The 21,006-nt window shown below is 47.8% G+C and overlaps 1 protein-coding gene across 1 annotated transcript in view; it reads right to left on the reverse strand.

Annotated features, from left to right (window-relative positions):
• The window catches only part of LOC148152298 (disintegrin and metalloproteinase domain-containing protein 12-like), a 657,223-nt gene that overhangs the window by 525,670 nt on the left and 110,547 nt on the right, over window positions 1-21,006 (reverse strand). The window contains exon 6 of the mRNA XM_087986062.1: window positions 9,744-9,918. Coding sequence (XP_087842188.1) covers window positions 9,744-9,918 — 175 coding nt within the window. The remainder of the gene's footprint in view (window positions 1-9,743; window positions 9,919-21,006) is intronic.

Below are 21,006 nucleotides of genomic sequence, written 5' to 3' on the forward strand. Positions count from 1 at the left end.
AGCTGCCAGAGGATGTGGTGGAGGCTGGTACAATTGCAACATTTAAGAGGCATTTGGATGGGTATATGAATAGGAAGGGTTTAGAGGGATATGGGCCGGGTGCTGGCAGATGGGACTAGATTGGGTTGGGATATCTGGTCAGCATGGACGGGTTGGACCGAATGGTCAGTTTCCATGCTGTACATCTCTATGACTCTATTACCGATTCCTACCAAAATCTGGCTTAAAACGCTTTTCCTGAAATTCCCTAAATATTCTGAGTTTTTTCTTTAAAACTATGCCCCTTCATTTCTGACTCCACCCCCATTAAGGAGAATTGTTGCTTCCTATTCCCCCTATCCATGCCCCTTTTAGTCTTATCCACCTCTATCAGTTTCCTCAACTTTCCCTGCTCCAAAGAAAACAACTCAAGCTTATCCAGTCTCTCTTCATTCCTGAAATGCTCCATCCCAGGCAACATCTTGGTAATTGTCCTCCGCACCCACTCCAGTACAATCGCTTCCTTCCTTTAGTGTGGGGTCCGGAACTGCACACATTACTCCAGCTGTGGTCTCACCACAGTTCTGTACAGCTCCAACATCACCTCCCTGCTCTTATTCTCTGTACCACGACTAATAAAGGCAAATGTTTCTAACCACACGATGAGAACTGGAATGAACTTTACTGTCGCGTGTGCTCAAATGAGTACAGTCAGTTCTGCCATAACATAGCAGTTCTGTTCTCATGCAATTCTGTGTTATAAGAAAATCCTGCAACAACAGCACAATTTAAACTAATGGGGCCATGATCCCATTCGAACCAAAACACTCTTTAAAACCACACACTTGAGAAACAATGTCCTCAGTTCGCTGTAGTGAAGTTGTGTAACAACATGTATAGTGAAAAGTTTACAAGTCATCACTTACAATACCATCCTGTCCTGCCAGCTTCAGGGATCTGTGGACAGGCACCCCAAGATCTCTTTGTTCTTCTGAGCTTCCTGGTGTCCTGCCATTCATTGAGTACTTGGGTTATTGCAGAAAACAAAAGCTGACAGCGTGGGGTAATGTAGCCCTGTGTGACTTATTAACAAGGAGGAGAAAGTGAGGTCTGCAGATGCTGGAGATCAGAGCTGAAAATGTGTTGCTGGAAAAGCGCAGCAGGTCAGGCAGCATCCAGGGAACAGGAGAATCGACGTTTCGGGCATAAGCCCTTCTTCAGGAATGAGGAAAGTGTGTCCAGCAGGCTAAGATAAAAGATAGGGAGGAGGGACTTGGGGGAGGGGCGTTGGAAATGCGATAGGTGGAAAGAGGTCAAGGTGAGGGTGATAGGTCAGACTGGGGTGGGGGGCGGAGAGGTCAGGAAGAAGATTGCAGGTTAGGAAGGCGGTGCTGAGTTCGATGGATTTGACTGAGACAAGGTGGTGGAAGGGGAAATGAGGAAACTGGTGAAATCCGAGTTCATCCCTTGTGGTTGGAGGGTTCCTAGGCGGAAGATGAGGCGCTCTTCCTCCAACCGTCGTGTTGTTGTGGTCTGGCGATGGAGGAGTCCAAAGACCTGCATATCCTTGGTGGAGTGGGAGGAGCAGTTGAAGTGTTGAGCCACAGGGTGGTTGGGTTGGTTGGTCCGGGTGTCCCAGAGGTGTTCTCTGAAACGCTCCGCAAGTAGGCGGCCTGTCTCCCCAATATAGAGGAGGCCACATCGGGTGCAGAGGATGCAATAGATGATGTGTGTGGAGGTGCAGGTGAATCTGTGGCGGATATGGAAGTTTCCTTTGGGGCTTTGGAGGGAGGTGAGGGGGGTGGTGTGGGCGCAAGTCTTGCACCTCCTGCGGTTGCAGGGGAAGGTGCTGGGAGTGGAGGTTGGGTTGGTGGGGGGTGTGGATCTGACGAGGGAGTCACGGAGGGAGTGGTCTTTACGGAATGCTGATAGGGGAAGGGCGGGAAATATATCCTTGGTGGTGGGGTTCGTTTGGAGGTGGCGGAAATGACGGCGGATGATACGCTGTACATGGAGATTGGTGGGGTGGTAGTTGAGGACCAGTGGGGTTCTGTCCTGGTGGCGGTTGGAGGGGCGGGGCTCAAGGGCGGGGCTCAAGGGTGGAGGAGCGGGAAGTGGAAGAGAGGGCATCGTCAACCACGTCGGGGTGGAAATTGCGGTCCTTGAAGAAGGAGGCCATCTGGGTTGTACGTTTTTGGAACTGGTCCTCCTGGGAGCAGATGCGGCGGAGACGAAGGAATTGGGAGAATGGGATGGCGTTTTTACAGGGGGCAGGGTGGGAGGAGGTGTAGTCCAGGTAGCTGTGGGAGTCGGTCGGTTTGTAGTAGATGTCCGTGTTGATTCGGTCGCCTGAGATAGAAATAGAAAGGTCGAGGAAGGGGAGGGAGGAATCTAAGAGTGTCCAGGTGAATTTGAGGTCGGGGTGGAAGGTGTTGGTGAAGTGGATGAACTGTTCAACCTCATCGTGGGATCACGAGGCGGCGCCGATACAGTCATCGATGTAGCGGAGGAAAAGGTGGGGGCCAGTGTAGTTGCGGAAGATGGACTGTTCCACATATCCTACGAAGAGGCAGGCATAGCTGGGGCCCATGCGGGTGCCCATGGCTACTCCTTTGGTTTGGAGGAAGTGGGAGGATTGGAAAGAGAAGTTGTTTAGAGTGAGGACCAGTTCAGTCAGTCGAAGGAGGGTGTCAGTGGAAGGGTACTGGTCGGTACGGCGGGAAAGGAAGAAGCGGAGGGCTTTGAGTCCTTCGTGATGGGGGATGGAGGTGTACAGGGACTGGATGTCCATGGTGAAGATAAGGTGTTGAGGACCGGGGAAGCGAAAATCATGGAGGAGGTGGAGGGCATGGGTGGTGTCCCGAAGGTAGGTGGGGAGTTCTTGGACTAAGGGGGACAGGACCGTGTCGAGGTATGCGGAGATGAGTTCGGTGGGGCAGGAGCAGGCTGAGACAATGGGTCGGCCGGGGCAGTCGGGTTTGTGGATTTTGGGCAGGAGGTAGAAATGGGCGGTGCGGGGCGATGGGAGATCCCCCGAGGTGATGAGGTTATGATGGTCTGGGAGATGATGGTTTGGTGGTGGGGGGTGGGGTCATGGTCAAGGGGGCAGTAGGAGGAGGTATCTGCGAGCTGGCGTTTGGCCTCAGCGGTGTAAAGGTTGGTGCGCCAAACTACAACCGTGCTTCTCTTGTCTGCTGGTTTGATAATGACTTATTAACAAGCATTATTTGGTTTATTAGCAGAACATAAGGAGTAGGAATAAGTGGGTCTGTTTCATGTTGGCAGGATGTCACGAGTGGTGTGTCGCAAGGGTTGGTACCAGGGCCTCAACTCTTTACAATTTAGAGAAATAATTTGGATGAAAGGTAAAGGTGTAGAACCACATTTGCTGATAACACAAAGATAGATGAAAAAATTGGTAGGATTTATGCAAAGGACATAAGGATTCAACAGAGGGATAGAGATTAATAAAGTGAGTGGGCAAAGATGTGGTAAATGGGGCAGGGTGCGGGAAAGTGTGAAATTGTCCATTTTGGCAGCAAGTATGAAAAAAAGCCGATTATCTAAATGGTGAATAGTTGCCAAACTCTGAGACACAGAGGAAACTGGTTATCCTGGTGTATGAGGGGACTTGACTGGGTGTATGTGGATCAGACGTTTCCTCTTCAAACATAGAACACAGACAAGTACAGCATCGTGGCCCTTCGACCCACAATGCTGGATTAATGAGGATTAATCCTAATCTAAAAAAACAACCTAACCTACGCTCCCCTCAATTCACTGCTGTCCATGTGCATGTCTGGCTGTCGCTTGCATGTCCCCAATGACTCTGCTTCCACCACCACCGTGGGCAACACATTCCATGCATTCACAACTCACTGCGTAAAGAACCTACCTCTAACGTCTCCTCTATAGCTTCCTCCTAACACCTTAAAACTATGACCCCTCTTGGCAGTCAATCCTGCCCTGGGGAAAGGTCTCTGTTTATCAAATCTATCCATGCCTCTCATTACCTTGTACACCTCGATCAGGTCACCTCTCTTCCTCTTTCTCTCTTGAGAGAAAAGTCTAAGCTTATTCAACCTCTCCTCATAAGACAAGCCTTCCAGTCCAGGCAGCATCCTGGTAAACCCTCTTTGCACCCTCTCCAAAGCCTCCATATCTTTCCTATAATAGGGTGACTGGCCCTGGACACAATATTTCAAGCATGGTCTCACCAGGGACTTGTAGAGCTGCAGCAAAACCTTGCATCTCTGAAACTCGATCCCCCTGTTAATGAAATCCAAAATACCATATGCTTTCTTAACAACTCTATCCACTTAAGTGGCAACTTTGACAGATCTATTCACTTGAACACTAAAGATCTCTCTGTTCCTCCACACTGCCAAGAATCCTATCTTTAATCATTTTTCAGTATTCAAGTTAAACCTTCCAAAATGCACCCAGTTGAACTCCATCTGCCATGTCTCAGCCCAGCTCTGCATCCTGTCTATGTCACGCTGCAGCCTGCAATAGCCCTCTATACTATCAACGGCTCCACCAACCTTTGTGTCATCGGCAAATTTACCAAACCACGCATCAACCTCCTCATCCAAGTCATTTATAAAAACTACAAAGAGCAGAGGCCCAAGAACAGAGCTCTGCGGGATGCCACTCACCACTGACCTCCAGGCAGAATACTTTCCATCTACAATCACTCTCTGCCTTCTGTCAGCCAATCAATTCTGAATCCAGGCAGCCAAATCTCCCTGTATCCCATACTTCCTGACTTTATGAATGAGCCTACCATGGGGAACCTTCAAATGCCTTGCTGAAGTCCATATGCACCATATCCACTGCTCAACCTTCGTCGACCTGTCTCGTCACCTCCTCAAAGAACTCAATACGATTTGTGAGGCATGAACTGCCTCTCACAGAACCCCACTAGTCCTCACCTACCACCCCACCAATCTCCATGTACAGCGCATCATCAGCCGTCACTTCGGCCACCTCCAAACAGACCCCAGCACCAAGGATATATTTCCCTCCCCTCCCCTATCAGCTTTCCGTAGAGACCACTCCCTCCGCGACTCCCTTGTCAGATTCACACCCCCCACCGACCCAACCTCCACTCCCGGCACCTTCCCTTGCAACCGCAGGAGGTGCAACACTTGCGCCCACACCTCCCCCCTCACTTCTCTCCAAGGCCCCAAAGGAAACTTCCATATCCGCCACAGATTCACCTGCACCTCCACCCACATCATCTACTGCATCCGCTGCAGCCGGTGTGGCCTCCTCTATATTGGGGAGACAGGCCGCCTACTTGCGGAGCGATTCAGAGAGCACCTCTGGGCCACCCGGACGAACCAACCCAACCACCCTGTAGCACAGCATTTCAACTCCCCCTCCCACTCCACCGAGGATATGCAGGTCATTGGACTCATCCACCGCCAAACCACAACAACGCGACGGTCGGAGGAGGAGCGTCTTATCTTCCGACTGGGAACCCTCCAACCACAGGGGATGAACTTGGACTTCACCAGTTTCTTCATCCCCCCTCCCCCCACCTTGTCTCAGCCGAATCCCTCCAGCCCGGCACCGCCTTCCTGACCTGCAGTCTTCTTCTTGACCTCTCCGCCTCCATCCTACTCCGACCTATCACCCTCACCTTGACCTCTTTCCACCTATCACATTTCCAACGCCCCTCCTCCAAGTCCCTCCTCCCTACCTTTTATCTTCTCCTGCTGAACACTCTCTGCTCATTCCTGAAGAAGGGCCTGTGCCCGAAACGTCGAATCTCCTGTTCCCTGGATGCTGCCTGACCTGCTGTGCTGTTCCAGCAATAAAGTTTCAACTGCCTCTCACAAAGCCATGCTGACTGCCTTTAATCACGCCATGCTTTTCCAAATAGTCATAAATCCTATGCCTCAGAATTCTTTCCAAAACCTTGCTGACCACAAATGTAAGACTGACTGTTCTGTGATTGCCAGGGATTTCCCTATTACCCTTCCTGAAAAGAGGAACAACATTCGCCTCCTTCCAATCCTCCGGAACGATTCCCGTGGAGAGGGAGGAGGCAAAGATCTTCGCCAGCGGCTTAGCAATCTCCTTTTGCGCTTATCGGAGCGAGGTAGTAAAACTCAGATCTGGCCAAACTTTACTGCATATCAACTTCCTCAAACTCAATCTGTTCAAGCCTGTTCCCCAGCTCCACAAAGTTCTCATTCAAAGCAAGGTCCCTTTCTTTAGTGTAAACCAAAGCAAAAATGTCGGGCTTCCCCTATTTGCTCAGACTCCACGCACAAGTTCCCTACGGTATCCCTGACCAGCCCTACCTTCTCCCTGATATTCTCTTGTTCCTCATGTATGAGTAAAATGCCTTTGGGTTCTCCCTAAACCTTCCCACCAAGGCTTTCTCGTGCCCCCTCCTGGCTCTCCTCAGTCCATTTCTGAGCTCCTTTCTAGCAAGCCTGTAATCCTCTAAAGCTGTGCTAGATCCTTGCATCCTCCACCTTACATAAGGTACCTTCTTCCTTTTGACGAGAAGCTCCTCTGTTCTTGTCATCCAAGGCTCCTTAATCTTACCCCTTCTTGCCTGTCTCAGAGGAACAAATTTATGCATCACTCACAACAACTGCTCCTTAAACAGTTTCCACATGTCTGCTGCGCCCTTTCTATGGAATAATTGCTCCCAATCTGTACTTCCCAACTCCTGTCTGATAGCGTCATAATTTCCTTCTGCCCAATTAAATATCTTCCCTCGAGAACTGCTCCTTCCCCGCTCCAAGGCAATGCTAAATGTGAGGCAGTTGTGGTCACTGTCACCAAAGTGTTCTTCCACCGCGAGATCTGACACCTGTCCTGGCTTGTTGCCAAGCACCAAATCCAAAATGGCCTCTCTCCTCGTCAGTCTGTCTATGAACTGAGTAAAGAAACCCTCCTGAACACACTTGACAAAAACGGCTCCATCCAAACCATCTGCACTAAGAGGTTCCAGTCGATATTGGGAAAGTTGAAGTCACCCATAACAACAACTCTGCTATGTCTGTACTTTTCCAAAATCTGCCCGCCTATGAGTTCTTCGATCTCCCTACTGTTATTAGGGGGTCTGTAGAAAACCCTCAATGAGGCAACTGCTCCCTTGCTGTTCCTAACTCCCACCCATACTGACTCACTAGACAAATCTTCCTCAACAACCTTCGTTTCTGCAGCTGTGATGCACTCTCTGATTATAAATGCTACACCCCCTCCTCTTTTTCCACCCTCCCTGTTCTTTTTAACCGTTCTAAACCCTGGAACATCTAGCAACCATTCCTGCCCCTGTGAAACCCACATCTCCGTTATGGCCACAACATCATAGTCCCAAGTACTGATCCATGCTCTAAGTTTGTCACTCTTTTTTCTGACACTCCTTGCATTAAAGCAGACACACTTTGTTCCATCACATGAAAAACCTTCCCAATAGATTTACTACATTCTGTCACTGCCTCATCTACAACTATCCCCTCCACTCAGATGTGTAACTCCAGTTCCCACCCCCCTGCCAAACTAATTTAAACCCTCCCAAATCACACAAGCAAATCTCCCACCCAGGACATTTGTACCCCTCCAGTTCAGGTGAAACCCATCCTTAATGTACAGGGTCCCACCTTCCCCAGAAGGCATCCCAATGGTCAAAGTATCTGAAGCCCTCCCTCCCACACCAGCCTCGCAGCCACGTGTTAAGCTGCACTCGCTGTCTGTTCCTCACCTCACTATCAGGTAGCAAACCTGAGATCTCTTCAGCTTCCAACCTAACTCTCTGTAGTCACTTTTCAGATCCTTAATCCCTTTCCTGGCTATATCACTGGGGCCAATATGTATCGTGATTTCTGGTCACCCTCCCCCTTCAGAATCTTGTAAACCTGATCGGCGACATCCTGGACCCTGGCACCGGAGAGGCACCGTACCTTCCGGGAGTCCCGTTCCTGACCACAAAATCTCCTGTCAATCCATCTAACTATTGAGTTCCCTACCACTAGCGTTTTTCTATTTCCCCCCTTCCCTTCTGAGCCACAGTGCCAGGCTCAGAGCCAGAGACCTGACAACTATGGCATTCCCCTGGTCAGCTGTCCCATCAGCAGTATCCAAAACGGTATACTTATTGCGGAGGGGAACGGCCACAGGGGATCCCTGCTCTGTCTGTCAGTTCCCTTCCTCCCGCTGACTGTAACCCAGCTGTCCCTATCCTGTGCCTGAGGAGTGACCATCTCCTTGTACATCCTATCAATCTCACCTCAACCTCCTAGATAATCCACAGTTCATCCAGCTCTAGCTCCCTAATTTGGTTTTCAAGGAGCGGGAGTTGGGTGGACTTCCCACAGAAGTGACCAGCGGAGTGTGTTGTGTTGTGTTGTGTCTCTCACCTGCCACATTCTGAAGGAGGAAATGCAACTGCTCTAACATCCATACCTTGCTACTCTGAAAGTCCACACAGTACTAAACAAGGAAGAGAAAAAAAAAGAGAAAACCTGAAAAACTTACAGAGTGTACAGACTCTTACTAAGGTGAAAGGAGATGGGTGGGAGAGAAGCCCTATGGTGGAGGTTCTCGGGTTTAGATCGCACCCACTTAAAAACAATCACTTACCTTCCCAGCAGGATCCGCTTCTTCCACTCCCTGCTTCTGCCACCTGAACTCGAAAAGGGCAATCTTATGGGACAATCTAGAATGAGGGTTCACCCATTTAAGTCAGAGATGAGGAAACATTTTTTTCTCTCTCAGAGAGTTGAGTGTCTTTGGAAAATGCAATGGATGCAGACTTGAAATAATTTGAAGGCAGAGGATGACCAAGACGGTGAAAGATTATCAGACATTATGCAGGAATGTAGAGTTGAGGTTAAAATCAGATCAGCCAGGAACCCTCCTCCCCCGATGAACCCCATCCACTATGCTTGAGACCCAGTGATTAGGTCAGACTTGTTGCTCTGTCCTGGGCTCTGTCTCTGTACTGGAAACTGATCTGGTCTGATTGATAAAATGCAGCAGACGCTTCGATAATTTGTTCCAGATACACTGACCCACTACCTTGCTAATAATCCAAAGGGAAAAGAGGAGAATGTGGTCTGTATTTCAATCTGAACACTCACTGTCAAAGGAACAGTGGAATCCATGAGTCCTCTGACATCACAAAATGGGAGCAGCTGTCCTTTGACTTCCTGATTTATTCCTTTCATAATCTTTGTCCCCCTCAAACTCATTTCCGCCAAAGAGAACAACCTAGCATTTCCAAAGCTACCCTGTCACCAAATACCCTCATGAGTAGGAGCATCCTGATCAATCGTGTCTACACCTTCTCAAGGACTTGAAACCTTTCCTGCTGTGCAGTGTCCAGAAATTGACTTAATGGTTCAATTACAGTCCGAATCTGGAAATGTTCAGCTTTGTGCAAACTGACGAAAAGATGGGGCAGATGGATGGTAACAGATTGTTCCCAGTCACCGACAGTCGAGAACAAAAAGTCAGAGGGAAAACAATTCAATGGAAAAGCTTCAGAACAGGAGACTTGCATCTTCATAGAAAGAAGCACGAAACCATGGATTCAATTCTGGAGTCAGTGCTGAAGACACAAACTCCATCAATATCAAGTTTCAACAGGTGAGGGGGAGTTAGAAGGAAGAGGGGAAGGTGCTGAGTAAAGGAACTCTCCATGAGCTGATTAAGCTGAAGGCTGTGTCTGCAGATCGTAATTTCTATGGGGCGCCTTCATTTCTGTTAGTCAGTCAGTTACAGTGCTCATCACTCACCCTCTGAGAGCGCTGGAGGTGATCAGTCAGGGTTAATCCAGGGGATGGAGATCTAACTCCACAGCGACTCGGTACTGGCAGGAGATCTTCAGCTCTGTATAACAAATGACGACCATCTGCATCCCCAACAACGGGTTCAATGACATATGTTCGATTACTGAACACAATCACAGCACTGCAGAAAAGAGTGAGATAGAAGGGAGACAGCTGGACAGAAAATATTGCTTGTAACCTTTACCGGCTAATTAATCATATCCCAATACAGTGACACAGTGAGTGACCCTCACCGTGCTGAATAATCACATCCCTGCACAGTTACACACTGAGTGACCCTCACCCTGCTGAATAAACACATCCCAGTACAGTTACACAGTGAGTGACCCTTACCCTGCTGAATAAACACATCCCAGTACAGTGACACAGTGAGTGACCCTCACCCTGCTGAATAAACACATCCCAGTACAGTTACACAGTGAGTGACCCTTACCCTGCTGAATAAACATATCCCAATACAGTGACACAGTGAGTGACCCTCACCCTGCTGAATAAACACATCCCAGTACAGTTACACAGTGAGTGACCCTCACCCGCTGAATAAACACAGCCCAGTACAGTTACACAGTGAGTGACGCTTCCCCTGCAGTATAAACACATCCCAGTACAGTTACACGGTGAGTGACCCTCACCCTGCGGAATAAACACATCCCAGTACAGTTACACACTGGGTGATCCTCACCCTGCTGAATTAACATATCCCAGTACAGTTACACAGTGAGTGACCCTCACCCGGCTGAATTAACACATCCCAGTACAGTGACACAGTGACTCTCACTTTGCTGAATAAACACATCCCAGTACAGTTACACAGTGAGTGACCCTCACCCTGCTGAATAATCACATCCCTGCACAGTTACACAGTGAGTGACTCTCACCCGGCTGAATTAACACATCCCAGTACAGTGACACAGTGACTCTCACTTTGCTGAATAAACACATCCCAGTACAGTTACACAGTGAGTGACCCTCACCCTGCTGAATAATCACATCCCTGCACAGTTACACAGTGAGTGACTCTCACCCGGCTGAATTAACACATCCCAGTACAGTGACACAGTGACTCTCACTTTGCTGAATAAACACACCCCAGTACAGTTACACAGCGAGTGAACCTCACCCTGCTGAATAAACACATCCTAGTACAGTGACACAGTGAGTGACCCTTACCCTACCCTCACCCTGCTGAATAAACACATCCCTGCACAGTAACAAAGTGAGTGACCCACACCCTGCAGAATAAACACATCCCTGCACAGTTACACAGTGAGTGACCCTCACCATGCTGAATAAACACATCCCAGGACAGTAACACAGTGAGTGACCCTCACCCTGCTGTTTAAACACATTCCCAGTACAGTTACACAGTGAGTGACCCTCACCCTACTGAATAAACACATCCCAGGACAGTTACACAGTGATTGACCCTTACCCTGCTGAATAAACATATCCCAGTACAATGATAGAGTGAATGACCCTTACTCTGCTGAATAAACACATTCCAGTACAGTGACACAGTGAGTGACCCTCACCCTGCTGTATAAACACATGCCAGTACAGTAACACAGTGACACTCACTTTGCTGAATAAACACATCCCAGTACAGTGACACAGTGAGTGACCATCACCCTGCTGAATAAACACGCCCCAGTACAGTTACACATTGGGTGACCCTTACCCTGCTGAATAAATATATCCCAGTACAGTCACACAGTGAGTGACCATCACCCTGCTAAATAATTCCAGGACAGTTACACACTGAGTGACCCTCAACCTGCTGAATAAACACATCCCTGCACAGTTACACAGTGAGTGACTCTCACCATGCTGAATAAACACATCCCAGTACAGTTGCACAGTGAGTGACTCTCACCCAGCTGAATAAACACATCCCAGAAAAGTGACACACTGAGTGACCATCACCCTGCTGAATAAACATATCCCAGTACAGTTACACAGTGGGAAACCCTTAGCCTGCTGAATAAACACATCCCAGTACAGTTACACAGTGGGTGACCCTTACCCTGCTGAATAAATACATCCCAGTACAGTTACACAGTGAGTCACCCTCACCCGGCTGAATAAACACATCCCAGTACTGTTACACAGTAAGTGACCCTCACCCTGCTAAATAAACACATCCCAGTCCAGTTACACAGTGGGTGACCATTACCCTGCTGAATAAACACACCCCAGTACAGTTACGCAGTGGGTGACCCTTACCCTGCTGAATAAACATATCCCAGTACAGTGACACAGTGAGTGACCGTTATCCTGCTGAATAAACATATCCCAGTACTGTTACACAGTGACACTCTCTGCAGAATAAACAAATCCAAGTACAGTTACACAGTGAGTGACTCTCACCCTGTTGAATAAACACATCCCTGCACAGTTACACAGTGGGTGACCCTCACTCTGCTGAATATACACATCCCTGCACAGTTACACAGTGAGTGACCCTCACCCTGCTGAATAAACACATCCCTGCACAGTTACACAGTGGGTGACCCTCACCCAGCTGAATAAACACATCCCAGGACAGTGACACAGTGACACTCACTTTGCTGAATTAACACATCCCAGTACAGTTACACACTGAGTGACTATCACCCTGCTGAAGAAGCACATCCCAGTACCGTTACACAGTGGGCGACCCTCACCCTGCTGAATAAACACATCCCTGCACAGTTACACAGTGAGTGACTCTTACCCTGCTGAAAAAACACATCCCTGCACAGTTACACAGTGAGTGACCCACACCCAGCTGAATAAACACATCTCAGTACAGTTACACAGTGAGTACTCTCAACCTGTTGAATAAACACATCCCAGGATAGTTACACTGTGAGTGACCCTTACCCTGCTGAATAAACACATCCCAGTACAGTGACGCAGTGAGTGACTCTCAACCTGCTGAATTAACACATCCCAGAACAGTTACACACTGAGTGACCATCACCCTGCTGAATAAACACATGCCAGTACATTTACACAGTCGGTGACCCTTACTCTGCTGAATAAATACATCCCAGTACTGTTACACAGTGAGTGGCTCACATCCTGTTGAATGAACACATCCCAGTACAGTGACACAGTGAGTGACTCTCACCCTGTTGAATAAACACATCCCAGGATAGTTACTTTGTGAGTGACCCTTACCCTGCTGAATAAACATATCCCAGTACACTGATAGAGTGAATGACCCTTACTCTGCTGAATAAACACATCCCAGTACAGTTACACAGTGAGTGACCATCACCCTGCTGAATAAACACATCTCAGTACAGTGACACAGTGAGTGACCCTCACCCTGCTGAATAAACACATGCCAGTACAGTAACACAGTGACACTCACTTTGCTGAATAAACACATCCCAGTACAGTGACACAGTGAGTGACTCTCACCCTGCTGAATAGACACATCTAGTACAGTGACACACTGAGTGACCATCACCCTGCTGAATAAACACGCCCCAGTACAGTTACACAGTGGGTGACCCTTACCCTGCTGAATAAACATACCCCAGTACAGTCACACAGTGAGTGACCATCTCCATGCTGAATAATTCCAGGACAGTTACACAGTGAGTGACCCTCAACCTGCTGAATAAACACATCCCTGCACAGTTACACAGTGAGTGACCCTCACCCAACTGAATAAACACATCCCAGGACAGTGACACAGTGACACTCACATTGCTGAATAAACACATCCCAGTACAGTTACACAGTGAGTAACTCTCACCCTGCTGAATTAACACATCCCACGACAGTTACACACTGAGTGACCATCACCCTGCTGAATAAGCACATCCCAGTACCGTTACACAGTGGGTGACCCTTACCCTGCTGAATAAACATATCCCAGTACAGTTACACAGTGAGTGACCCTTACCCTGCTGAATAATTCCAGGACAGTTACACAGTGAGTGACCCTCACCCTGCTGAATAAACACATCCCAGTACTGTTACACAGTGTGTGACCCTTACCGTGCTGAATAAACACATCCCAGCACAGTGACACAGTGAGTGACTCTCACCCTGCTGAATTAACACATCCCAGTACAGTTACACACTGAGTGACCATCACCCTGCTAAATAAACACATCCCAGTACAGTTACACAGTGGGTAACCCTTAGCCTGCTGAATAAACATATTCCAGTACAGTTACACAGTGAGTGACCCTTACCCTGCTGAATAAATACATCCCAGTATTGTTACACAGTAAGTGACCCTCACCCTGCTAAATAAACACATCCCAGTCCAGTTACACAGTGGGTGACCATTACCCTGCTGAATAAACACACCCCAGTACAGTTACGCAGTGGGTGACCCTTACCCTGCTGAATAAATATATCCCAGTACAGTGACACAGTGAGTGACCGTTACCCTGCTGAATAAACATATCCCAGTACTGTTACACAGTGACACTCTCTTTGCAGAATAAACAAATCCAAGTACAGTTACACAGTGAGTGACTCTCACCCTGCTGAATAAACACATCTCAGTACAGTTACACAATGCGTGACCCTCACCCTGCTGAATAAACATATCCCAGTACAGTTACACAGTGAGTGACCCTCACCCTGCTGAATAATCCCAGGACAGTTACACAGTGAGTGACCCTCACTCTGCTGAATATACAAATCCCTGCACAGTTACACAGTGAGTGACCCTCACCCTGCTGAATAAACACATCCCTGCACAGTTACACAGTGGGTGACCCTCACCCAGCTGAATAAACACATCCCAGGACTGTGACACAGTGACACTCACTTTGCTGAATAAACACATCCCAATACAGTGAAACAGTGATTGACTCTCACCCTGCTGAATTAACACATCCCACTACAGTTACACACTGAGTGACCATCACCCTGCTGAATAAGCACATCCCAGTACCGTTACACAGTGGGTGACCCTTACCCTGCTGAATAAACATATCCCAGTACAGTTACACAGTGAGTGACCCTTACCCTGCTGAATAATTCCAGGACAGTTACACAGTGAGTGACCCTCACCCTGCTGAATAAACACATCCCAGTACTGTTACACAGTGAGTAACCCTCACCCTGCTGAATAATCCCAGGACAGTTACACAGTGAGTGACCCTCACTCTGCTTAATAAACACATCCCTGCACAGTTACACAGTGAGTGACTCTTACCCTGCTGAAAAAACACATCCCTGCACAGTTGCACAGTGAGTGACCCACACTCTGCTGAATAAACACATCTCAGTACAGTTACACAGTGAGTACTCTCAACCTGTTGAATAAACACATCCCAGGATAGTTACACTGTGAGTGACCCATACCCTGCTGAATAAACACATCCCAGTACAGTGACTAAGTGAGTGACTCTCAACCTGCTGAATTAACACATCCCAGAACAGTTACACACTGAGTGACCATCACCCTGCTGAATAAACACATGCCAGTACATTTACACAGTCGGTGACCCTTACCCTGCTGAATAAATACATCCCAGTACTGTTACACAGTGAGTGGCCCTCATCCTGTTGAATGAACACATCCCAGTACAGTGACACAGTGAGTGACCCGAACCCTGCTGAATAAACATCTCCCAGTACAGTGACACAGTGAGTGACCCGAACCCTGCTGAATAAACATCTCCCAGTACAGTGACACAGTGAGTGACCCTTACCCTGTTTAATAAACACATCCCAGTACAGTTACACCCTGAGTGGCCATCATCTTGCTGAATAAACAGATCCCAGTACAGTTAAACAGTGAGTGACCCTCACCCTGCTGAACAAGCACATTCCAGCACAGTTACAAAGTGAGTGACCCTCACCTTGCTGCATAAACACATCCCACTACAGTTACACAGTGAGCAACCCTTACCCTGCTGAATAAACACACCCCAGTGCAGTTACATACTGAGTGACCCTCACCCTTCTGAATAAACACCTCCCAGTACAGTGATATAGTCATAGTGAGTGACCCTCACCCTGCTGAATAAACACATCCCAGTACAGTTACACAGTGAGTGACTCTCACCCTGTTGAATAAACACATCCCAGGGTAGTTACTTTGTGAGTGACCCTTACCCTGCTGAATAAACATATCCCAGTACACAGATAGAGTGAATGACCCTTACTCTGCTGAATAAACACACCCCAGTACAGTTACACAGTGAGTGACCCTCACCCTGCTGAATAAACACATCTCAGTACAGTGACACAGTGAGTGACCTTCACCCTGCTGTATAAACACATGCCAGTACAGTAACACAGTGACACTCACGTTGCTGAATAAACACATCCCAGTACAGTGACACAGTGAGTGACTCTCACCCTGCTGAATAGACACATCTCAGTTCAGTGACACAGTGAGTGACCATCATCCTGCTGAATAAACACGCCCCAGTACAGTTACACAGTGGGTGACCCTTACCCTGCTGAATAAACATACCCCAGTACAGTCACACAGTGAGTGACCATCACCCTGCTGAATAATTCCAGGACAGTTACACAGTGAGTGACCCTCAACCTGCTGAATAAACACATCCCTGCACAGTTACACAGTGAGTGACCCTCACCCAGCTGAATAAACACATCCCAGGAAAGTGACACAGTGACACTCACATTGCTGAATAAACACATTCCAGTACAGTTGCACAGTGAGTAACTCTCACCCTGCTGAATAAACATATCCCAGTACAGTTACACACTGAGTGACCATCACCCTGCTGAATAAACACATGCCAGTACAGTTACACAGTGAGTGACCCTTACCCTGCTGAATAAATACATCCCAGTACTGTTACACAGTAAGTGACCCTCACCCTGCTAAATAAACACATCCCAGTCCAGTTACACAGTGGGTGACCATTACCCTGCTGAATAAACACACCCCAGTACAGTTACACAGTGGGTGACCCTTACCCTGCTGAATAAACATATCCCAGTACAGTGACACAGTGACACTCTCTTTGCAGAATAAACAAATCCAAGTACAGTTACACAGTGAGTGACTCTCACCCTGTTGAATAAACACATCCCAGTACAGTTACTCACTGAATGACCATCACCCTGCTGAATAAACACATCCCAGTACAGTTACACAATGGGTGACCCTTACCCTGCTGAATAAACATATCCCAGTACAGTTACACAGTGAGTGACCCTCACCCTGCTGAATAATCCCAGTTCAGTTACACAGTGAGTGACCCTCACCCTGCTGAATAATCCCAGTTCAGTTACAGAGTGAGTGACCCTTACCATGCTGAATAAACACATCCCAGTACTGTTACACAGTGAGTGACCCTCTCCCTGTTAAATAATCCCAGGACAGTTACACAGTGAGTGACCCTCACCCTGCTGAGTAATTCCAGGACAGTTACACAGTGAGTGACCCTCACCCTGCTGAATAAACACATCCCAGTACTGTTACACAGTTTGTGACCCTTACCGTGCTGAATAAACACATCCCTGCACAGTTACACAGTGAGTGACCCTCACCCTGCTGAATAAACACATCCCAGTACTGTTACACAGTTTGTGACCCTTACCTTGCTGAATAAACACATCCCAGCACAGTTACACAGTGAGTGACTCTTACCCTGCTGAAAAAACACATCCCTGCACAGTTACACAGTGAGTGACCCTCACTCTGCTGAATAAACACATCTCAGTACAGTTACACAGTGAGTACTCTCAACCTGTTGAATAAACACATCCCAGGATAGTTACACTGTGAGTGACCCTTACCCTGCTGAATAAACACATCCCAGTACAGTGACGCAGTGAGTGACTCTCAACCTGCTGAATTAACACATCCCAGAACAGTTACACACTGAGTGACCATCACCCAGCTGAATAAACACATGCCAGTACATTTACACAGTCGGTGACCCTTACCCTGCTGAATAAATACATCCCAGTACTGTTACACGGTGAGTGGCCCTCATCCTGTTGAATGACCACATCCCAGTACAGTGACACAGTGAGTGACCCGAACCCTGCTGAATAAACATCCCCCAGCACAGTGACACAGTGAGTGACCCTTACCCTGTTTAATAAACACATCCCAGTACAGTTACAAAGTGAGTGGCCATCACCCTGCTGTATAAAGACATCCCAGTAGTTACACAGTGGGTGACCCTTACCCTGCTGAATAAACATATCTCCGTACAGTTACACAGTGAGTGACTCCCACCCTGTTGAATAAACACATCCCAGGATAGTAACTTTGTGAGTGACCCTTACCCTGCTGAATAAATACATCCCAGTACTGTTACACAGTGAGTGACCCTCACTCTGCTGAATAAACACATCCCTGCACAGTTACACAGTGAGTGACCCTCACCCTGCTGAATAAACACATCCCAGGACAGTTACACAGTGGGTGACACTTACCCTGCTGAATAAACATATCCCAGTACAGTTACACAGTGAGTGACCCTTACCCTGCTGAATAAATACATCCGAGTACTGTTAAAGAGTGAGTGACCCTCACCCTGCTGAATACACACATCCCAGTACAGTTACACAGTGAGTGACCCTCAACCAGCTGAATAAACACATCTCAGTACAGTTACACAGTGAATACTCTCAACCTGTTGAATAAACACATCCCAGGATAGTTACACTGTGAGTGACCCTTACCCTGCTGAATTAACACAGCCCAGAACAGTAACACACTGAGTGACCATCACCCTGCTGAATAAACACATCCCAGTACTGTTACACAGTGAGTGGCACTCATCCTGTTGAATGACCGCATCCCAGTACAGTTACACAGTGAGTGACCCTTACCCTGCTAAATAAACAGATCTCAGTACAGTTACACAGTGAGTGACCCTCACCCTGCTGAATAAGCACATTCCAGCACAGTTACACAGTGAGTGACCCTCACCTTGCTGTATAAACATATCCCACTACAGTTACACAGTGAGCAACTCTTACCCTGCTGAATAAACACACCCCAGTGCAGTTACATACTGAGTGACCCTCACCCTTCTGAATAAACACAGTTACACAGTGAGTGACCCCATAGCCTGCTGAATAAACACATCCCAGTACAGTTACACAGTGGGTTACCCTTCCCCTGCTGAATAAACACATCCCAGTACAGTTTCACAGTGGGTTACCCTTCCCCTGCTGAATAAATACATCCCAGTACAGTTACACAGTGAGTGACCCTCACCCTGCTGAATACACACATCCCAGTACAGTTACACAGTGAGTGACCCTCACCCTGCTGAATAAACACATCCCAGTACAGTGACACAGTGAGTGACCATCACCCTGCTGAATAAACACATCCCAGTACAGTCACACAGTGACTCACACTTTGCTGAATAAACACATCCCAGTACAGTTACACAGTGAGTGACTCTCACCCTGCTGAATAAACACATCCCAGTACAGTTGCACAGTGAGTGACTCTCACCATGCTGAATAAACACATCCCAGTACAGTTACACAGTGAGTGACCCTCACCCTGCTGAATAAACACATCCCAGTACAGTGACACAGTGACACTCACTTTACTGAATAAACACATCCCAGTACAGTGACACAGTGTGTGACGCTCACCCTGCTGAATAAACACATCCCAGTACAGTGACACAGTGACTCTCACTTTGCTGAATAAACACATCCCAGTACAGTTGCACTGTGAGTGACTCTCACCCTGTTGAATAAACACATCCCAGGATAGTTACACTGTGAGAGACCCTCACCCTGCTGATTAAACACATCCCAGTACAGTAACACAGTGAGCAACCCTTACCCTGCTGAATAAACACACCCCAGTGCAGTTACATACTGAGTGACCCTCACCCTGCTAAATAAACACATCCCAGTATAGTAACACAATGAGTGACCCTCACCCTGCTGAATAAACACATCCCTGCACAGCTACACAGTGTGTGATCCTCACCCTGCTGAATAAACACATCCCAGTACAGTTACACAGTGATTGACCATCACACTGCTGTATAAACACATCCCAGTACAGTAACACCCTGAGTGACCCTCACCCTGCTGAATAAACACATTCCAGCACAGTTACACAGTGAGTGACCCTCACCCTGCTGTATAAACACATCCCAGTACAGTTACACAGTGAGTGACCATCACACTGCTGTATAAACACATCCCAGGACAGTTTCACAGTGAGTGACCCTCACCATGCTGAATAAACACAACCCAGTACAGTTACACAGTGAGCAACCCTTACCCTGCTGAATAAACACACCCCAGTGCAGTTAAATACTGAGTGACCCTCACCCTACGGAATAAACACATCCCAGTATAGTTACACAGTGAGTGACCCGCACCCTACTGAATACACACATCCCTGCACAGTTACACAGTGAGTGACCCTCACCCTGCTGAATAAACACATCCCAGTACAGTGACACAGTGTCTGTCACTTTGCTGAATAAACACATCCCAGTACAGTTCCACAGTGAGTGACCCTCACCCAGCTGAATAAACACATCCCAGTACAGTTACACAGTGAGTGACCCATACCCTGCTGAATAAACACATCCCAGTACAGTTACACAGTGAGTGACTCACCCTGTTGAATAAACATATCCCAGTTCAGTGACACAGTGAGTGACCCTTACCGTGCTGAATAAATACATCCCAGTACAGTTACACAGTGAGTGACCGTAACCCTGCTGAATAAACACATCCCAGTACAGTGACATAGTGAGTGACCCTCACCCTGCTGAATAAACACATCCCAGTACAGTGACACAGTGTCTGTCACTTTGCTGAATAAACACATCCCAGTACAGTTACACAGTGAGTGACCCTCACCCAGCTGAATAAACACATCCCAGTACAGTTACACAGTGAGTGACCCATACCCTGCTGAATAAACACATCCCAGTACAGTTACACAGTGAGTGACTCACCCTGTTGAATAAACATATCCCAGTTCAGTGACACAGTGAGTGACCCTTACCGTGCTGAATAAATACATCCCAGTACAGTTACACAGTGAGTGACCGTAACCCTGCTGAATAAACACATCCCAGTACAGTGACATAGTGAGTGACCCTCACCCTGCTGAATAAACACATCCCAGTACAGTTACACACTGAGTGACCATCACCCTGCTGAATAAACACATCCCAGTACAGTTACACACTGGGTGATCCTCACCCTGCTGAATTAACATATCCCAGTACAGTTACACAGTGAGTGACCCTTACCCTGCGGA

The sequence above is a fragment of the Chiloscyllium plagiosum genome, unplaced genomic scaffold (assembly GCF_037043375.1).
Source record: "Chiloscyllium plagiosum isolate Xiang-an unplaced genomic scaffold, Cpla_swu_hap1 HiC_scaffold_1, whole genome shotgun sequence".
In the NCBI taxonomy this organism is placed as follows: Eukaryota; Metazoa; Chordata; class Chondrichthyes; order Orectolobiformes; family Hemiscylliidae; genus Chiloscyllium; species Chiloscyllium plagiosum.